This window comes from Oncorhynchus mykiss, chromosome 3 (assembly GCF_013265735.2).
Source record: "Oncorhynchus mykiss isolate Arlee chromosome 3, USDA_OmykA_1.1, whole genome shotgun sequence".
Classification (NCBI taxonomy): domain Eukaryota; kingdom Metazoa; phylum Chordata; class Actinopteri; order Salmoniformes; family Salmonidae; genus Oncorhynchus; species Oncorhynchus mykiss.
In genome coordinates, this window is record NC_048567.1 from 70,476,874 (window position 1) to 70,492,972 (window position 16,099).

Consider the following 16,099-nt stretch of genomic DNA (forward strand, 5'->3'; position numbering starts at 1 on the left):
CACTTGAGCAATCCAAACCTGTAACCACACACTGCAGGTTTCTGCAATGCTCTCTGCTGTTTTATATAGGCTTTTAATGGGGTTTATTGCTTAACATGGCAAGTTTCGGCTTACATTGATGGACCAACAGAGGCCGCCATGACACAGTTTTGAATGTCTTGCAGAGTGTGGGTCGGTTGGAGGTGTTTTTTAAGACCGACTGTCCCATGAGGGGATGACATGCTCTCCGCTACACCAATGTTCCCCCATGGATGAGGGGAACATTGGAGGAGACGTCAGTTTGCCTTTCCATCCTCTCCATGCTCCTAAGTCGACATACAGCCTGGCTCCACTCATTTTCTATTTCTTCTTCATGCTGCTGCATTCAGTCACCCTGACACGGTTTCCTGTGAGTTCGTGGAAAATGTTTTGTGCGAGAGAAGGTATGGTGGGATGGGAAAGATTGAATGATCCCGGCTGTTCGGGCAGCAGATGTTCTCGGGTGAATTGAGAGACAGGGGATTTCCACACATCACAATCATTTGGATAGCCATTCTAGCTTTGCCCTCATGTGGATGCTAGCAAGCAGGCTAGGTAGTGCTAGGTATCAACAGCCAATCCAGTGTTTGGTATGTTGTTAGGCTTCCTATTAGCTGTTAGCAGCATGTACTCTTCCTGGGGTCCACACAAAACATGAAACATTACACAATACAGAAGATTAACAGACAAAAACAGCTCAAGGCCAGAACTACATTTAAAAAATGCCACACGAAGCCTACATATCAATACTTATACACAAACTATCTAGATCAAATAGTTTGCAGGTTTGCTGTTCATTTTAGCAATATGAGACGGAAGGAAGTCCCATTCAATAATGGCTCTATATAATACTGTACGCTTTCTTGAATTTGTTCTGGATTTGGGACTGTGAATAGAACCCTGGCGGGGTAAGTGTGTGTGTCAGAGCTGTGCAAGTAGACTATGCAAAAATGTGGGATTTTCAACATTTTGTTTCTTATAAAAAGAAGTGATGCAGTCAGTCTCTCCTCAACTCTTAGCCAAGAGAGACTGGTATGCATAGTATTTATATCAGCCCTCTGATTACAATGAAGAGCAAGACATGCTGGTCTTTCCTTGCAGCACTCAAACACACGACCGGACAATAATCAAGATGAGACAAAACTAGAGCCTGCATGACTTGCTTTTTGGAGTGTGGTGTCAAAAAACAGACCTCTCCCCATCATGACAACCATTGAATCTATATGTTTTGACCATGACAGTTTATAATCTAAGGTAACACCAAATAATTTAGTCTCAACTTGTTCAACAGTTTTTTTTTTACTGGCTACCCATCCCAAAACAGACTGCAACTCTTTGTTAGGGGTTTCAGTGACTTCATTAGCTGTGGTTGCTGATGTGTATATGGTTGAATCATCAGCATGCATGGACACACATGCTTTGTTTAATGCCAGTGGCGTGTCATTGGTAAAATTAGAAAAGAGTAGCGGGCCTAGAGAGCTGCACTGTGGAACACCACACTTTACATGTTTGACATTTAGAGAAGCTTCCATTCACAAAAAGCCTTTGTTCTATTTTAGAGAGAGCTCTGAATCCACGATATGGCAGAGTTTGAAAAGCCATAACACACGTTTTTTCAACACAGGTTGTGGTCAATAATATTAAAAGCTGCACAGAAATCTAACAGTACAGCTCCCACAATCATCGTATTATCAATAACCTGTTGTGTCAGTGCAGTACATGTTGAGTGCCCTACTCCATAAGCATGCTGAAAGTCTATTGTTAATTTGGTTACAGAAAAATAGCATTGTATTGGTCAAATACAATTTTCCAACAGTTTGTTAAGAGCTGGGAGCAAGCTGATAGGTCTGCTGATACAACCAGTAAAGGCCGCTTTGCCACTCTCTTGGGTAGCGGAATTACTTTGGCTTCATAGTAACAAAATAGAAGCCACCTCCTGGTTTGATTTTCCTCAGGTTTTCGCCTGCAATATCAGTTCTGTTATACTCACAGACAATATGTTGACAGTTTTGGAAACTTTAGAGTGTTTTCTATCCTAAGCTGTCAATTATATACATATTCTAGTTTCTGGGCCTGAGAAATGGGCAGTTTCAAATGGGTACGTTTTTCATCCAAAAAATCTAAATACTGCCCCCCACACTCAAGTTAACCTTATTTCTAAGGCTACATATATTAATATGGGCTATTTTCAGCCCTTTCCTGGGTAGCTTATCAGAGATGGACATAATATGAAAAAGAACAAACAAAGCAAGATAAAAAATGTACATTCAGCAATCCATTAATCAATTAGTGTGTGTGTGCTGCAGGGTTGAAGCTACAAACCCGTAGGCTTAGCTATCTCATCCCTTCCAGGATTCTGGGAGGAAGGGTGGACAATGAGCCTGTCATTGCGGATATAAGCAATGTCCTCACAAGCTCTGGCAGCTTTCATGGCTGTGATAAGTTCTTTCCTTTTCTGACGCACAGCTTCAGGATAGTCCGTGGCTCTTTCCAGAACAGCTACCTTGTATTTATTTGAACCTCAGGAACTTGACCACAATCGGCCTGGCCCTGTCACCTGGGCTGGTAATGGGTTTTCCAGTCCTGTAGATGTGATCCAACTCAATTTTCCTGTGGTCCATGTTCAATTTCTCGTAGATCATTTCCCTCACTTTGTCCTCAGACTCCGTCCAAGTCTCGTGGAGATTCTACAATTCGATCCACAACCATGTTGTTCCACCTTGATTGTCCCTCGATAATCAGATTTCTCTGTCATTATCATGGATTTACACACAGAACTGATGTTCTCTCTCTCAATGACTTACAGATTGCTGTCATCTTGCCATTTTCCTGTTTCAACTCATCGTGCCGACCCTGGGAGAACTGCAAACTGTTCTTCAGGTCCTGGACCTCTCTGGTCAGGTCGTCCATTCTTTTATTAGTTGACTCCACCAGTATTTGACAAAACACTTAAAGCTATTTTCTTGTTGTAGGGTTTGGAAGCTAGCTAGTGAGCTTTGATTGGTCAATATCGTTCCAAAATCAGAGTATTTGCATAAAGCTCAACATTTCCCAACTTTTGTCCCACCCTGTTTACGCTCCCTCGCCCATGCACGCATCGCCCAATGTTCCCTCCTCCCTCTTCACTTCCCTCCATTGAAAATGAATGGTGCTCTGTTTCATCGCCCCCGACATGTTATCTGGAAATGTAAGGGTTATGTCTCACACGGATGTTGTTCGGGCAGACCAGACAGACAGACTGACCAGACAGACAGGCTGACCAGACAGACAGGCTGACCAGACAGGCTGACCAGACAGACTGACCAGACAGACTGACCAGACAGACTGACCAGACAGGCCAGACCAGACAGGCCAGACCAGACAGGCCAGACCAGACAGGCCAGACCAGACAGGCCAGACCAGACAGGCCAGACCAGACAGGCCAGACCAGACAGGCCAGACCAGACTGGCCAGACCAGACTGGCCAGACCAGACTGGCCAGACCAGACTGGCCAGACCAGACTGGCCAGACCAGACTGGCCAGGCAGCGCAGACCAGGCAGCGCAGACCAGGCAGCGCAGACCAGGCAGCGCAGACAGGCAGACCAGACAGGCAGACCAGACCAGGCAGGGGGGAAGGGAGAAACAGCAAGGGAGAAGGAGATTAATGAGCTCGAGGTCACTGTAATAAAAGCGGCATGCCTGTGGCCCGGAGCTCGAGGTCACTGTAATAAAAGCGGCATGCCTGTGGCCCGGAGCTCGAGGTCTCTGTAATAAAAGCGGCATGCCTGTGGCCCGGGGCTCGAGGTCTCTGTAATAAAAGTGGCATGCCTGTGGCCCGGAGCTCGAGGTCACTGTAATAAAAGTGGCATGCCTGTGGCCCGGAGCTCGAGGTCTCTGTAATAAAAGCGGCATGCCTGTGGCCCGGAGCTCGAGGTCTCTGTAATAAAAGTGGCATGCCTGTGGTCCGGAGCTCGAGGTCACTGTAATAAAAGCGGCATGCCTGTGGCCCGGAGCTCGAGGTCACTGTAATAAAAGCGGCATGCCTGTGGCCCGGAGCTCGAAGTCTCTGTAATAAAAGCGGCATGCCTGTGGCCCGGAGCTCGAGGTCTCTGTAATAAAAGCGGCATGCCTGTGGCCCGGAGCTCGAGGTCTCTGTAATAAAAGTGGCATGCCTGTGGCCCGGAGCTCGAGGTCTCTGTAATAAAAGCGGCATGCCTGTGACCCGGAGCTCGAGGTCACTGACACGTTTCTTTCCTTTTATGGAGAAGCCAAGTTTCTCTCTCTTCCCCTCCTCTCTCTCCCTCTCTCTCTCTCACTGACTGACTTGGGTAAATAGGTACCTCTCACTACCAGCAATTTCACCATCCTCACTTAATGGTGATAACGCAGGTTATGTGTTTGTATGTTTGGTGTTTGAGCAATAAATAGCCTATTCAAAGTGACCTTAAGTTTGTTTTGGAAGGCAATTGAATATTAGCCAGCCGGCAGAATGGCGGGAGGGAAGGGCAAAGAGGGCGTACGAGTGAAAACGAGTATGTGGAGAACGTGATTGAATGGCTGGGGCCCCACAATGTAAATTGGCTACTCCCATGGGTGGGTGGGGAATGCGAGAGGGCTACAGATTGGGGGACTACTTTGGGTGGAGGGGGAGTGTGTGTTGCAACAGCAGAGGAATCACACCCTCTCCCCACCTTTCTGCCCTTCGTCTCCCTTCTTGCTCTTTCTCAGTGTGACGTGTTGTTGGTGCTATTGAAAAAACAAGCCGTTAAGCCAGTCATTAACTAGAGCACTGCACACCACTGCCACCACACCAGGCAAACACCCCTATTATGACATGTCAGTGTATATGTATGTGTGCAAATGATTCTGACCATGTGTTTTCTCTCTCCAGGAGAGTACCTGTTAGTGATGCGGGGACCCAGAGAAATCTGGATTTAAGTGAAGGGAACCACATCACACAAAGCATGGTACGTCATCGTCTATATCATGTATATTACAGTTCTATAACACTGTTTATAACAAGATTAAAGGCCCAGGACAGTCCATGTGTTTTCCTGTGTTTTGAATCTGTAAACTGCACAGCAGCTGATGAAACTATCACTGTTGGTTACATCTAAGATGGCGTAGCAGTGAAGACGTGTTTGTTTTGTCCTCTCATGTACTTTTGTATTTTTTGTGTATTTTTTGTGTGTATAATATATATATATATATATATTTCAATTTATTTTCAATCTCTTGATTTTTTTATTCGATTATACCTTCCGGTAACCTGCCTCACCCAATGTGATACGGAATCGCTATTATTTTACATTTTTGAACACATTAAAGAATCTCCAGAAGCTAACCAGTAAATAGCTTGTAGCTAATTAGGTCATTGTTAGCCACTGCTAGCGGCTTTTACCTTCTGCACAGATACCAGCCCTGTTTTTAGCCTGGATAATTCTCGCCTGTCTACCAATATCGGACTGTCTCTCCACAACAACGCCGGATTCCTGCCGTAATCCCTGGACCACTACTTCTGATCTTCACAGCTAGCTTGCAGCTAGCTAGCTCCAGATCACCGCTGCTACCGATTGGATATAGTGGCTAACGCCACTGCCACGAAGCTAGCACCAGTTAGCAGTGTGCCAGGCACATTTCCTGGCTAGCAAACTAAATTCCACAATACCTCTTTCGCCGTCTGGCTTGGATTCTCTGTCGACACGGCGCCCCGCCGCACCACCACGACTGGTCTGCCGACGAATACTCCATCCGCCATGCCTTCATCAGGCCTCCGTCGGAGCAGACGCTACTAACTTTAAACGCTGTGTCGCTAGCTTAGTGGGGCTCCCTTGTATCATTTACTGCTGCCCCCTGGACACTGATCACTTTGCTACATAGCTGATTCCTACTGGACTGTCCATTAATCACGGTACTCCATTCTTTCTATTTATTATTTATCTTTTTGCCCCAGCCGCGAACTCAGGCTCTGTGTGTAGTTAATCCAACCCTCTGCCTAGTCATCGCCATTTTACCTGCTGTTGTTGTGTTAGCTGATTAGCTGTTGTCTCACCTGTTGTTTTAGCTAGCTCTCCCAGTCAACACCTGTGATTACTTTATGCCTCGCTGTATGTCTCTCTCAAATGTCAATATACCTTGTATACTGTTGTCCAGGTTAGTTATCATTGTTTTAGTTTACAATGGACCCCCTAGTTCCACTCTTCATACCTCTGATACCTCCTTTGTCCCACCTCCCACACATACATTGACCTCACCCATTACAACCAGCAGTCCAGAGATACAACCTGTTATCATCACCCGGTGCCTGGGCTTCCCCCCTCTGTACCCGCACCCTGCCATACCCCTGTCTGAATATATTCAACCACACCCAGAAATCTGCTCCTTTTATTCTTTGTCCCCAACACTCTAGGCGACCAGTTTTGATAGCCTTTAGCCGCACCCTCATACTACTCCTCCTCTGTTCCACGGGTGATGTGGAGGTAAACCCAGGTCCTGCATGTCCCCAGGCACCCTCATTTGTTGACTTCTGTGATCGAAAAGCCTTGGTTTCATGCACGTCAACATCAGAAGCCTCCTCCCTAAGTTTGTTTTACTCACTGCTTTAGCACACACTGCCAACCCTGATGTCCTTGCTGTGTCTGAATCCTGGCTTAGGAAGGCCACCAAAAATTCTTGAGATTTCCATACCCAACTATAAAATTTTCCGTCAAGATAGAACTGCCAAAGGGGGAGGAAGCCTGCAAAGTAATGTCATACTTTCCAGGTCCATACCCAAACAGTTCGAACTACTAATTTTAAAAATTACTCTCTCCAGAAATAAGTCTCTCACTGTTGCCACCTGCTACCGACCCCCCTCAGCTCCCAGCTGTGCCCTGGACACCATTTGTGAATTGATCATCACCCATCTAGCTTCAGAGTTTGTTCTGTTGGGGGACCTCAACTGGGATATGCTTAACACCCCGGCAGTCCTAAAATCTAAGCTAGATGCCCTCAATCTCACACAAATCATCAAGGAACCCACCAGGTACAACCCTAAATCTGTAAGCAAGGGCACCCTCATAGACGTTATCCTGACCAACTGGCCCTCCAAATACACCTCCGCTGTCTTCAATCAGGATCTCAGCGATCACTGCCTCATTGCCTGTATCCGCTACGGGTCCGCAGTCAAACGACCACCCCTCATCACTGTCAAACACTACCTAAAACACTTCTGCGAGCAAGCCTTTCTAATCGACTTGGCCCGGGTATCCTGGAAGGATATTGACCTCATCCCATCAGTTGAGGATGCCTGGTCATTCTTTAAAAGTAACTTCCTCACCATCTTAGATAAGCATGCTCCGTTCAAAAAATGCAGAACTAAGAACCGATACAGCCCCTGGTTCAATCCAGACCTGACTGCCCTCGACCGGCACAAAAACATTCTGTGGCGGACTGCAATAGCATCGAATAGTCCCCACGATATGCAACTGTTCAGGGAAGTCAGGAACGAATACACGCAGTCAGTCAGGAAAGCAAAGGCCAGCTTTTTCAAGCAGAAATTTGTATCCCGTAGCTCTAACTCCAAAAAGTTCTGGGACACTGTAAAGTCCATGGAGAACAAGAGCACCTCCTCCCAGCTGCCCACTGCACTGAGGCTAGGTAACACGGTCACCACCGATAAATCCATGATAATCGAAAACTTCAACAAGCATTTCTCAACGGCTGGCCATGCCTTCCTCCTGGCTACTCCAACCTCGGCCAACAGCTCCACCCCCCCCGCAGCTACTCGCCCAAGCCTTCCCAGCTTCTCCTTTACCCAAATCCAGATAGCAGATGTTCTGAAAGAGCTGCAAAACCTGGACCCGTACAAATCAGCTGGGCTTGACAATCTGGACCCTCTATTTCTGAAACTATCCGCCGCCATTGTCGCAACCCCTATTACCAGCCTGTTCAACCTCTCATATCATCTGAGATCCCCAAGGACTGGAAAGCTGCCACGCTCATCACCCTCTTCAAAGGGGGAGACACCCTGGACCCAAACTGTTAGACCTAAATCCATCCTGCCCTGCCTATCTAAGGTCTTCGAAAGCCAAGTCAACAAACAGATCACTGACCATCTCGAATCCCACTGTACCTTCTCCGCTGTGCAATCTGGTTTCCAAGCCGGTCACGGGTGCACCTTAGCCACGTTTAAGGTACTAAACGATATCATAACCGCCATCGATAAAAGACAGTACTGTGCAGCCGTCTTCATCGACCTGGCCAAGGCTTTCGACTCTGTCAATCACCATATTCTTATTGGCAGACTCAGTAGCCCTGGTTTTTCTAATGACTGCTTTGCCTGGTTCTCCAACTACTTTGCAGACAGAGTTCAGTGTGTCAAATCGAAGGGCATGTTGTCCGGTCCTCTGGCAGTCTCTATGGGGGTGCCACAGGGTTCAATTCTCGGGCAGACTCTTTTCTCTGTATACATCAATGATGTTGCTCTTGCTGCGGGCGATTCCCTGATCCACCTATACGCAGATGACACCATTCTGTATACTTCTGACCCTTCCTTGGACACTGTGCTATCTAACCTCCAAACGAGCTTCAATGCCATACAACACTCCTTCCGTGGCCTCCAACTGCTCTTAAATGCTAGTAAAACCAAATGCATGCTTTTCAACCGTTCGCTGCCTGCACCCGCACGCCCGACTAGCATCACCACCCTGGATGGTTCCCGACCTAGAATATGTGAACATCTATAAGTACCTAGGTGTCTGGCTAGACTGTAAACTCTCCTTCCAGACTCATATCAAACATCTCCAATCCAAAATCAAATCTAGAATCGGCTTTCTATTTCGCAACAAAGCCTCCTTCACTCACGCTGCCAAACACCCTCGTAAAACTGACTATCCTACCAATCCTTGACTTCGGCGACGTCATCTACAAAATGGCTTCCAATACTCTACTCAGCAAACTGGATACAGTTTATCACAGTGCCATCCGTTTTGTTACTAAAGCACCTTATACCACCCACCACTGCGACCTGTATGCTCTGGTCGGCTGGCCCTCGCTACATATTCGTCGCCAGACCCACTGGCTCCAGGTCATCTACAAGTCCATGCTAGGTAAAGCTCCACCTTATCTCAGTTCACAGGTCACGATGGCAACACCCACCCGTAGCACGCGCTCCAGCAGGTGCATCTCACTGATCATCCCTAAAGCCATTACATCATTTGTCCGCCTTTCCTTCCAGTTCACTGCTGCCTGTGACTGGAACGAATTGCAAAAATCGCTGAAGTTGGAGACTTTTATCTCCCTCACCAACTTTAAACATCTGCTATCTGAGCAGCTAACCGATCGCTGCAGCTGTACATAGTCCATCGGTAAATAGCCCACCCAATTTACCTACCTCATCCCCATACTGTTTTTATTTATTTACTTTTCTGCTGTTTTGCACACCAGTATCTCTACCTGCACATGACCATCTGATCATTTATCACTCCAGTGTTAATCTGCTAAATGCCTTTTGCACACAATGTATATTCTAGTGTGTTATTGACTTGTTTATTGTCTACTCCATGTGTAACTCTTGTGTTGCTGTCTGTTCACACTGCTATGCTTTATCTGGGCCAGGTCGCAGTTGTAAATGAGAACTTGTTCTCAACTAGCCAACCTGGTTAAATAAAGGTGAAATAAAAAAAAAATAAAACATCTCCCTCAAATTAGGCTCCTCCAATTAAGTTGGTCACTCAGACCATTCCCAGACAGACCTAGCTAAATTCTTGCTTGGGAAATATTATGTAGCTTTTTTGTTCCGTTTTAAAAATAACTATTGCAGCAGTGGAAGCTCCTCAGAGGAGGAAGGGAAGACCATTCTCATTGAAATTAATACGAGTAAAAATAGTATAACATTAAAGTTATCATTTTCAGATAAAACTATACTAAATACTGTATATTAACAGGTCACCTAACTAATTAATTGAAACACACTGTTTTGCAATCAGTCTACAGTAGCCTCGACAGCATTCTGTAGGGTAGCGCCATGGTGTAGCCGAAGCAGTCTACAGTAGCCTCGACAGCATTCTGTAGGGTGGCGCCATGGTGTAGCCGAAGCAGTCTACAGTAGCCTCGACAGCATTCTGTAGGGTGGCGCCATGGTGTAGCCGAAGCAGTCTACAGTAGCCTCGACAGCACTCTGTAGGTTAGCACCATGGTGTAGCCGAAGCAGTCTACAGTAGCCTCGACAGCACTCTGTAGGGTAGCACCATGGTGTAGCCGAAGCAGTCTACAGTAGCCTCAACAGCATTCTGTAGGGTAGCACCATGGTGTAGCCGAAGCAGTCTACAGTAGCCTCGACAGCACTCTGTAGGGTAGCGCCATGGTGTAGCATCATGGTGTAGACGAAGGACAGCTAGTTTCCCTCCCTTTTTAATATATATATATTTTTTAACCTTTATTTAACCAGGTAGGCTAGTTGAGAACAAGTTCTCATTTACAACTACGACCTGGCCAAGATAAAGCAAAGCAGTTCGACACATACAACAACAGTTACACATGGAATAAACAAACACACAATCAATAATACAGTAGAAATATATATATATATACAGTGCCTTGCGAAAGTATTCGGCCCCTTTGAACTTTGCGACCTTTTGCCACATTTCAGGCTTAAAACATAAAGATATAAAACTGTATTTTTTTGTGAAGAATCAACAAGTGGGACACAATCATGAAGTGGAACGACATTTATTGGATATTTCAAACTTTTTTAACAAATCAATAACTGAAAAATTGGGCGTGCAAAATTATTCAGCCCCTTTACTTTCAGTGCAGCAAACTCTCTCTAGAAGTTCAGTGAGGATCTCTGAATGATTCAATGTTGACCTAAATGACTAATGATGATGAATACAATCCACCTGTGTGTAATCAAGTCTCCGTATAAATGCACCTGCACTGTGATAGTCTCAGAGGTCCGTTAAAAGCGCAGAGAGCATCATGAAGAACAACGAACACACCAGGCAGGTTCGAGATACTGTTGTGAAGAAGTTTAAAGCCGGATTTGGATACAAAAAGATTTCCCAAGCTTTAAACATCCCAAGGAGCACTGTGCAAGCGATAATATTGAAATGAAGGAGTATCAGACCACTGCAAATCTACCAAGACCTGGCCATCCCTCTAAACTTTCAGCTCATACAAGGAGAAGACTGATCAGAGATGCAGCCAAGAGGCCCATGATCACTCTGGATGAACTGCAGAGATCTACAGCTGAGGTGGGAGACTCTGTCCATAGTACAACAATCAGTCGTATATTGCACAAATCTGGCCTTTATGGAAGAGTGGCAAGAAGAAAGCCATTTCTTAAAGACATCCATAAAAAGTGTCATTTAAAGTTTGCCACAAGCCACCTGGGAGACACACCAAACATGTGGAAGAAGGTGCTCTGGTCAGATGAAACCAAAATTGAACTTTTTGGCAACAATGCAAAACGTTATGTTTGGCGTAAAAGCAACACAGCTGAACACACCATCCCCACTGTCAAACATGGTGGTGGCAGCATCATGGTTTGGGCCTGCTTTTCTTCAGCAGGGACAGGGAAGATGGTTAAAATTGATGGGAAGATGGATGGAGCCAAATACAGGACCATTCTGGAAGAAAACCTGATGGAGTCTGCAAAAGACCTGAGACTGGAACGGAGATTTGTCTTCCAACAAGACAATGATCCAAAACATAAAGCAAAATCTACAATGGAATGGTTCAAAAAAACCTCTGAGACTATCACAGTGCAGGTGCATTTATACGGAGATTTGATTACACACAGGTGGATTGTATTTATCATCATTAGTCATTTAGGTCAACATTGTATCGTTCAGAGATCCTCACTGGCATTAAACTTATCTTACAAAAAACAATCAATCTTCACAATCACTAGTCAATGGTTGATGATATTACTAGGTCCTGCGTTGCATATAATCACTGCGGTGGCTGTTAATTTATCATCGAATCACAGCCTACTTCAACTTCGCCAAACTGTTGATGATTTAACAAAAGCGCATTGCCAAAAAGCACCATCTTTGCACAAATGTACCTAGGCATTGATGTTTATGCTTTTCTTAAAATCAATACACAGAAGTATATATTTTTAAACCTGCATATTTAGCTAAAGGAAATCCAGGTTAGCAGGCAATATTAACCAGGTGAAATTGTGTCACTTCTCTTGCGTTCTTTGCATGCAGAGTCAGGGTATATGCAACAGTTTGGGCCACCTGGCTCGTTGCGAACTAATTTACCAGAATTTTACATAATTATGACATAACATTGAAGGTTGCGCAATGTAACAGCAATATTTAGACTTAGGGATGCCACACTTTGATAAAATACGGAACGGTTCAGTATTTCACCGTAAGAATAAACGTTTTGTTTTTGAAATTATAGTTTCCGGATTTGACCATATTAATGACCTAAGGCTTGTATTTGTTTATTATTATATTATAATTAAGCCTATGATTTGATATTTGATAGAGCAGTCTGACTGAGCGGTGGTAGGCAGCAGCAGGCTTGTAAGCATTCATTCAAAACTCTTAGCAATGCTTGATGCACAGCGCTGTTTATGACTTCAAGCCTATCAACTCCTGAGATTAGGCTGGCAATACTAAAGTGCCTATTAGAACATCCAATTGTCAAAGGTATATGAAATACAAATGGTATAGAGAGAAATAGTCGACACGTCAAAAATCCTATAATAACTACAACCTAAAACTTCTTAACTGGGAATATTGACGAACTGGGAATATTGAACAACTTCATATGTTCTGAGCAAGGAATTTAAACTTTTGCTTTTTTGCATGGCACATATTGCACTTTTACTTTCTTCTCCAATGCTGTTTTTTGCATTATTTAAACCAAATTGAGTGTTTCATTATTTATTTGAGACTAAATTGATTTTATTTATGTATTATATTAAGTTAAAATAAGTGTTTATTGTTCATTCAGTATGGTTGTAATTGAAAATATTTTTGTAAAAATAACAATTACAACAATACTGAATGAACAATAAACACACATATATATATATATATATATATATATAATATATATATATATATATATATATGTATATATATATATATATATATATGTATGTGTATGTGTGTGTGTATATATGTGTGTGTATATATATTTTTTTATCGGCCGATTTAATCTGTATCGGCTTTTTTTGATCCTCCAATAATCGGTACCGGCATTGAAAAATCATAGTCCGTCGACCTCTAGTTGGCACTATGCATTCGTGCAGGTAGTGTTATCCTGGCATCCGCCAAACCCAGATTCCTCTGTTGGACTGCCAGATGGTGAAGCGTGACTCATCACTCCAGAGAATTCGTTTCCACTGCTCCATAGCCCAATGGCGGCGAGCTTTACACCACTCCAGCCGACACTGCTCGGCCATGGAAACCAATTTCATGATGCTCCCGACTAAGTTATTTGGCTGACGTTGCTTCCAGAAGCAGTTTGGAACTCGGTAGGGAGTTGCAACCATGAACAGATGGTTTTTATATGCTAAGAGGTTTCTCCTCTCGGAGGTCCTGTTCTGTGAGCTTGTGTGTCCTACCACTTCGCGGCTGAGCCGTTGTTAATCATAGACGTTTCCACTTCACAATAACAGCACTAGCTCTAGCAGGGCAGATATTTGACAAACTGACTTGTTGGAAATGAGGCATCCTATGACGGTGCCACGTTGAAAGTCACTGAGTTCTTCAGTAAGGCCATTCTACTGCAAATGTTTGTCTATGGAGATTGCATGGCTGTGTGCTCGATTTATATACCTGTCATTAATGGGTGTGGCAGAAATATTCAAATACACTAATTTGAAAGGGTGTCCACATACTTTTGTATACAGTGGGGCAAAAAAGTATTTAGTCAGCCACCAATTGTGCAAGTTCTCCCACTTAAAAAGATGAGAGGCCTGTAATTTTCATCATATGTACACTTAAACTATAACAGACAAAATGAGAAAAAAAATCCAGATATTCACATTGTTGGGATTTTTAATGAATTTATTTGCAAATGATGGTGGAAAATAAGTATTTGGTCGCCTACAAACAAGCAAGATTTCTGGCTCTCACAGACCTGTAACTTCTTCTTTAAGAGGCTCCTCTGTCCTCCACTCGTTACCTGTATTATTGGCACCTGTTTGAACTTGTTATCAGTATAAAAGACACCTGTCCACAACCTCAAACAGTCACACTCCAAACTCCACTATGGGCAAGACCAAAGAGCTGTCAAAGGACACCAGAAACAAAATTGTAGACCTGCACCAGGCTGGGAAGACTGAATCTGCAATAGGTAAGCAGCTTGGTTTGAAGAAATCAACTGTGGGAGCATTTATTAGGAAATGGAAGACATACAAGACCACTGATAATCTCCCTCGATCTGGGGCTCCACGCAAGATCTCACCCCGTGGGGTCAAAATGATCACAAGAACGGTGAGCAAAAATCCCAGAACCACACGGGGGGACCTAGTGAATGACCTGCAGAGAGCTGGGACCAAAGTAACAAAGCCTACCATCAGTAACACACTACACCGCCAGGGACTAAAATCCTGCAGTGCCAGACATGTCCCTCTGCTTAAGCTAGTACATGTCCAGACCCGTCTGAAGTTTGCTAGAGAGCATTTGGATGATCCAGAAGAAGATTGGGAGAATGTCATATGGTCAGATGAAATCAAAATATAACTTTTTGGTAAAAACTCAACTCGTCGTGTTTGGAGGACAAAGAATGCTGAGTTGCATCCAAAGAACACCATACCTACTGTGAAGCATGGGGATGGAAACATCATGCTTTGGGGCTGTTTTTCTGCAAAGGGATCATGATGACTGATCCGTGTAAAGGAAAGAATGAATGGGGCCATGTATCGTGAGATTTTGAGTGACATCCTCCTTCCATCAGCAAGGGCATTGAAGATGAAACGTGGCTTTCAGCATGACAATGATCCCAAACACACCGCCCGGGCAACGAAGGAGTGGCTTCGTAAGAAGCATTTCAAGGACCTGGAGTAGCCTAGCCAGTCTCCAGATCTCAACCCCATAGAAAATCTTTGGAGGGAGTTGAAAGTCTGTGTTGCCCAGCAACAGCCCCAAAACATCACTGCTCTAGAGGAGATCTGCATGGAGGAATGGGCCAAAATAACAGCAACAGTGTGTGAAAACCTTGTGAAGACTTACAGAAAATGTTTGACCTCTGTCATTGCCAACAAAGGGTATATAACAAAGTATTGAGAAACTTTTGTTATTGACCAAATACTTATTTTCCACCATAATTCTCAAATAAATTCATTAAAAAATCCTACAATGTGATTTTCTGGAATTTTTTTTCTTCTCATTTTGTCTGTCATAGTTTAAGTGTACCTATGAGAGAGGCCTGTAATTTTCATAATCTTTTTAAGTGGGAGAACTTGCACAATTGGTGGCTGACTAAATACTTTTTTGCCCAACTGTATATGGTGTAGCTAGCGCATGCAACTAGCTAGTTTAACCTACGCAAACACCCGGCTCAAACAGAGAGGAATGCTATGCCAGCTAGCTGGCTATGGCTATCCAACACTGGAACTCTTCCAAGTCACGGAAAACGTTTGGATTTATTAATAAATGTTTTGCGACCGTGGCCTGCCTGTGTAACTGCCTGCTGACTGTACACTGTGCTGCATGATTATAGCGTGTTTACTAATGCAATAGTTCTAGTAGCTATGTTGACTATGGCGTTACTGACGTTGTTAGCTAATATGTTGATAATGATGTAGGCTGTGTGTGTAGCGTTTATGATGCTGTATGAAGGTTTGGATTTTTCTTTCTCGCCTGGTCACAGACAGCTGATGTGTTGTACACTGAAGTCCACAAGCAAAGGGAAAAGATGAGAGGAGGATTATACAACGATCGAAGGGATCATGCTGTTGATCAAAGGGATCATGTTGCTGCTATGAAGTGAACTATGTTTGCATGTGATCAGGGGCATATTCATTCGGCTGATTCTGTTGAAAAATAAATCTGAAACTGAAGCCAACAGAATGAAACCGGGATAAATATACCTGAATTTGTCCAAAAGAAACTCTCGTTTGTAACTGTTGGACTATTGATTACATCCTA

The 16,099-nt window shown here is 44.1% G+C and overlaps 1 protein-coding gene across 5 annotated transcripts in view; it reads left to right on the plus strand.

Moving 5' to 3' along the window:
* Nucleotides 1-16,099, plus strand: part of LOC110520505 (BCL-6 corepressor) — a 75,994-nt gene that overhangs the window by 13,110 nt on the left and 46,785 nt on the right. For all 5 annotated transcript variants that reach the window (XM_036975060.1, XM_036975059.1, XM_036975056.1 and 2 more), the window contains exon 2: nucleotides 4,891-4,966. In XM_036975060.1, coding sequence (XP_036830955.1) covers nucleotides 4,964-4,966 — 3 coding nt within the window. In that variant the 5' untranslated portion in view covers nucleotides 4,891-4,963. The remainder of the gene's footprint in view (nucleotides 1-4,890; nucleotides 4,967-16,099) is intronic.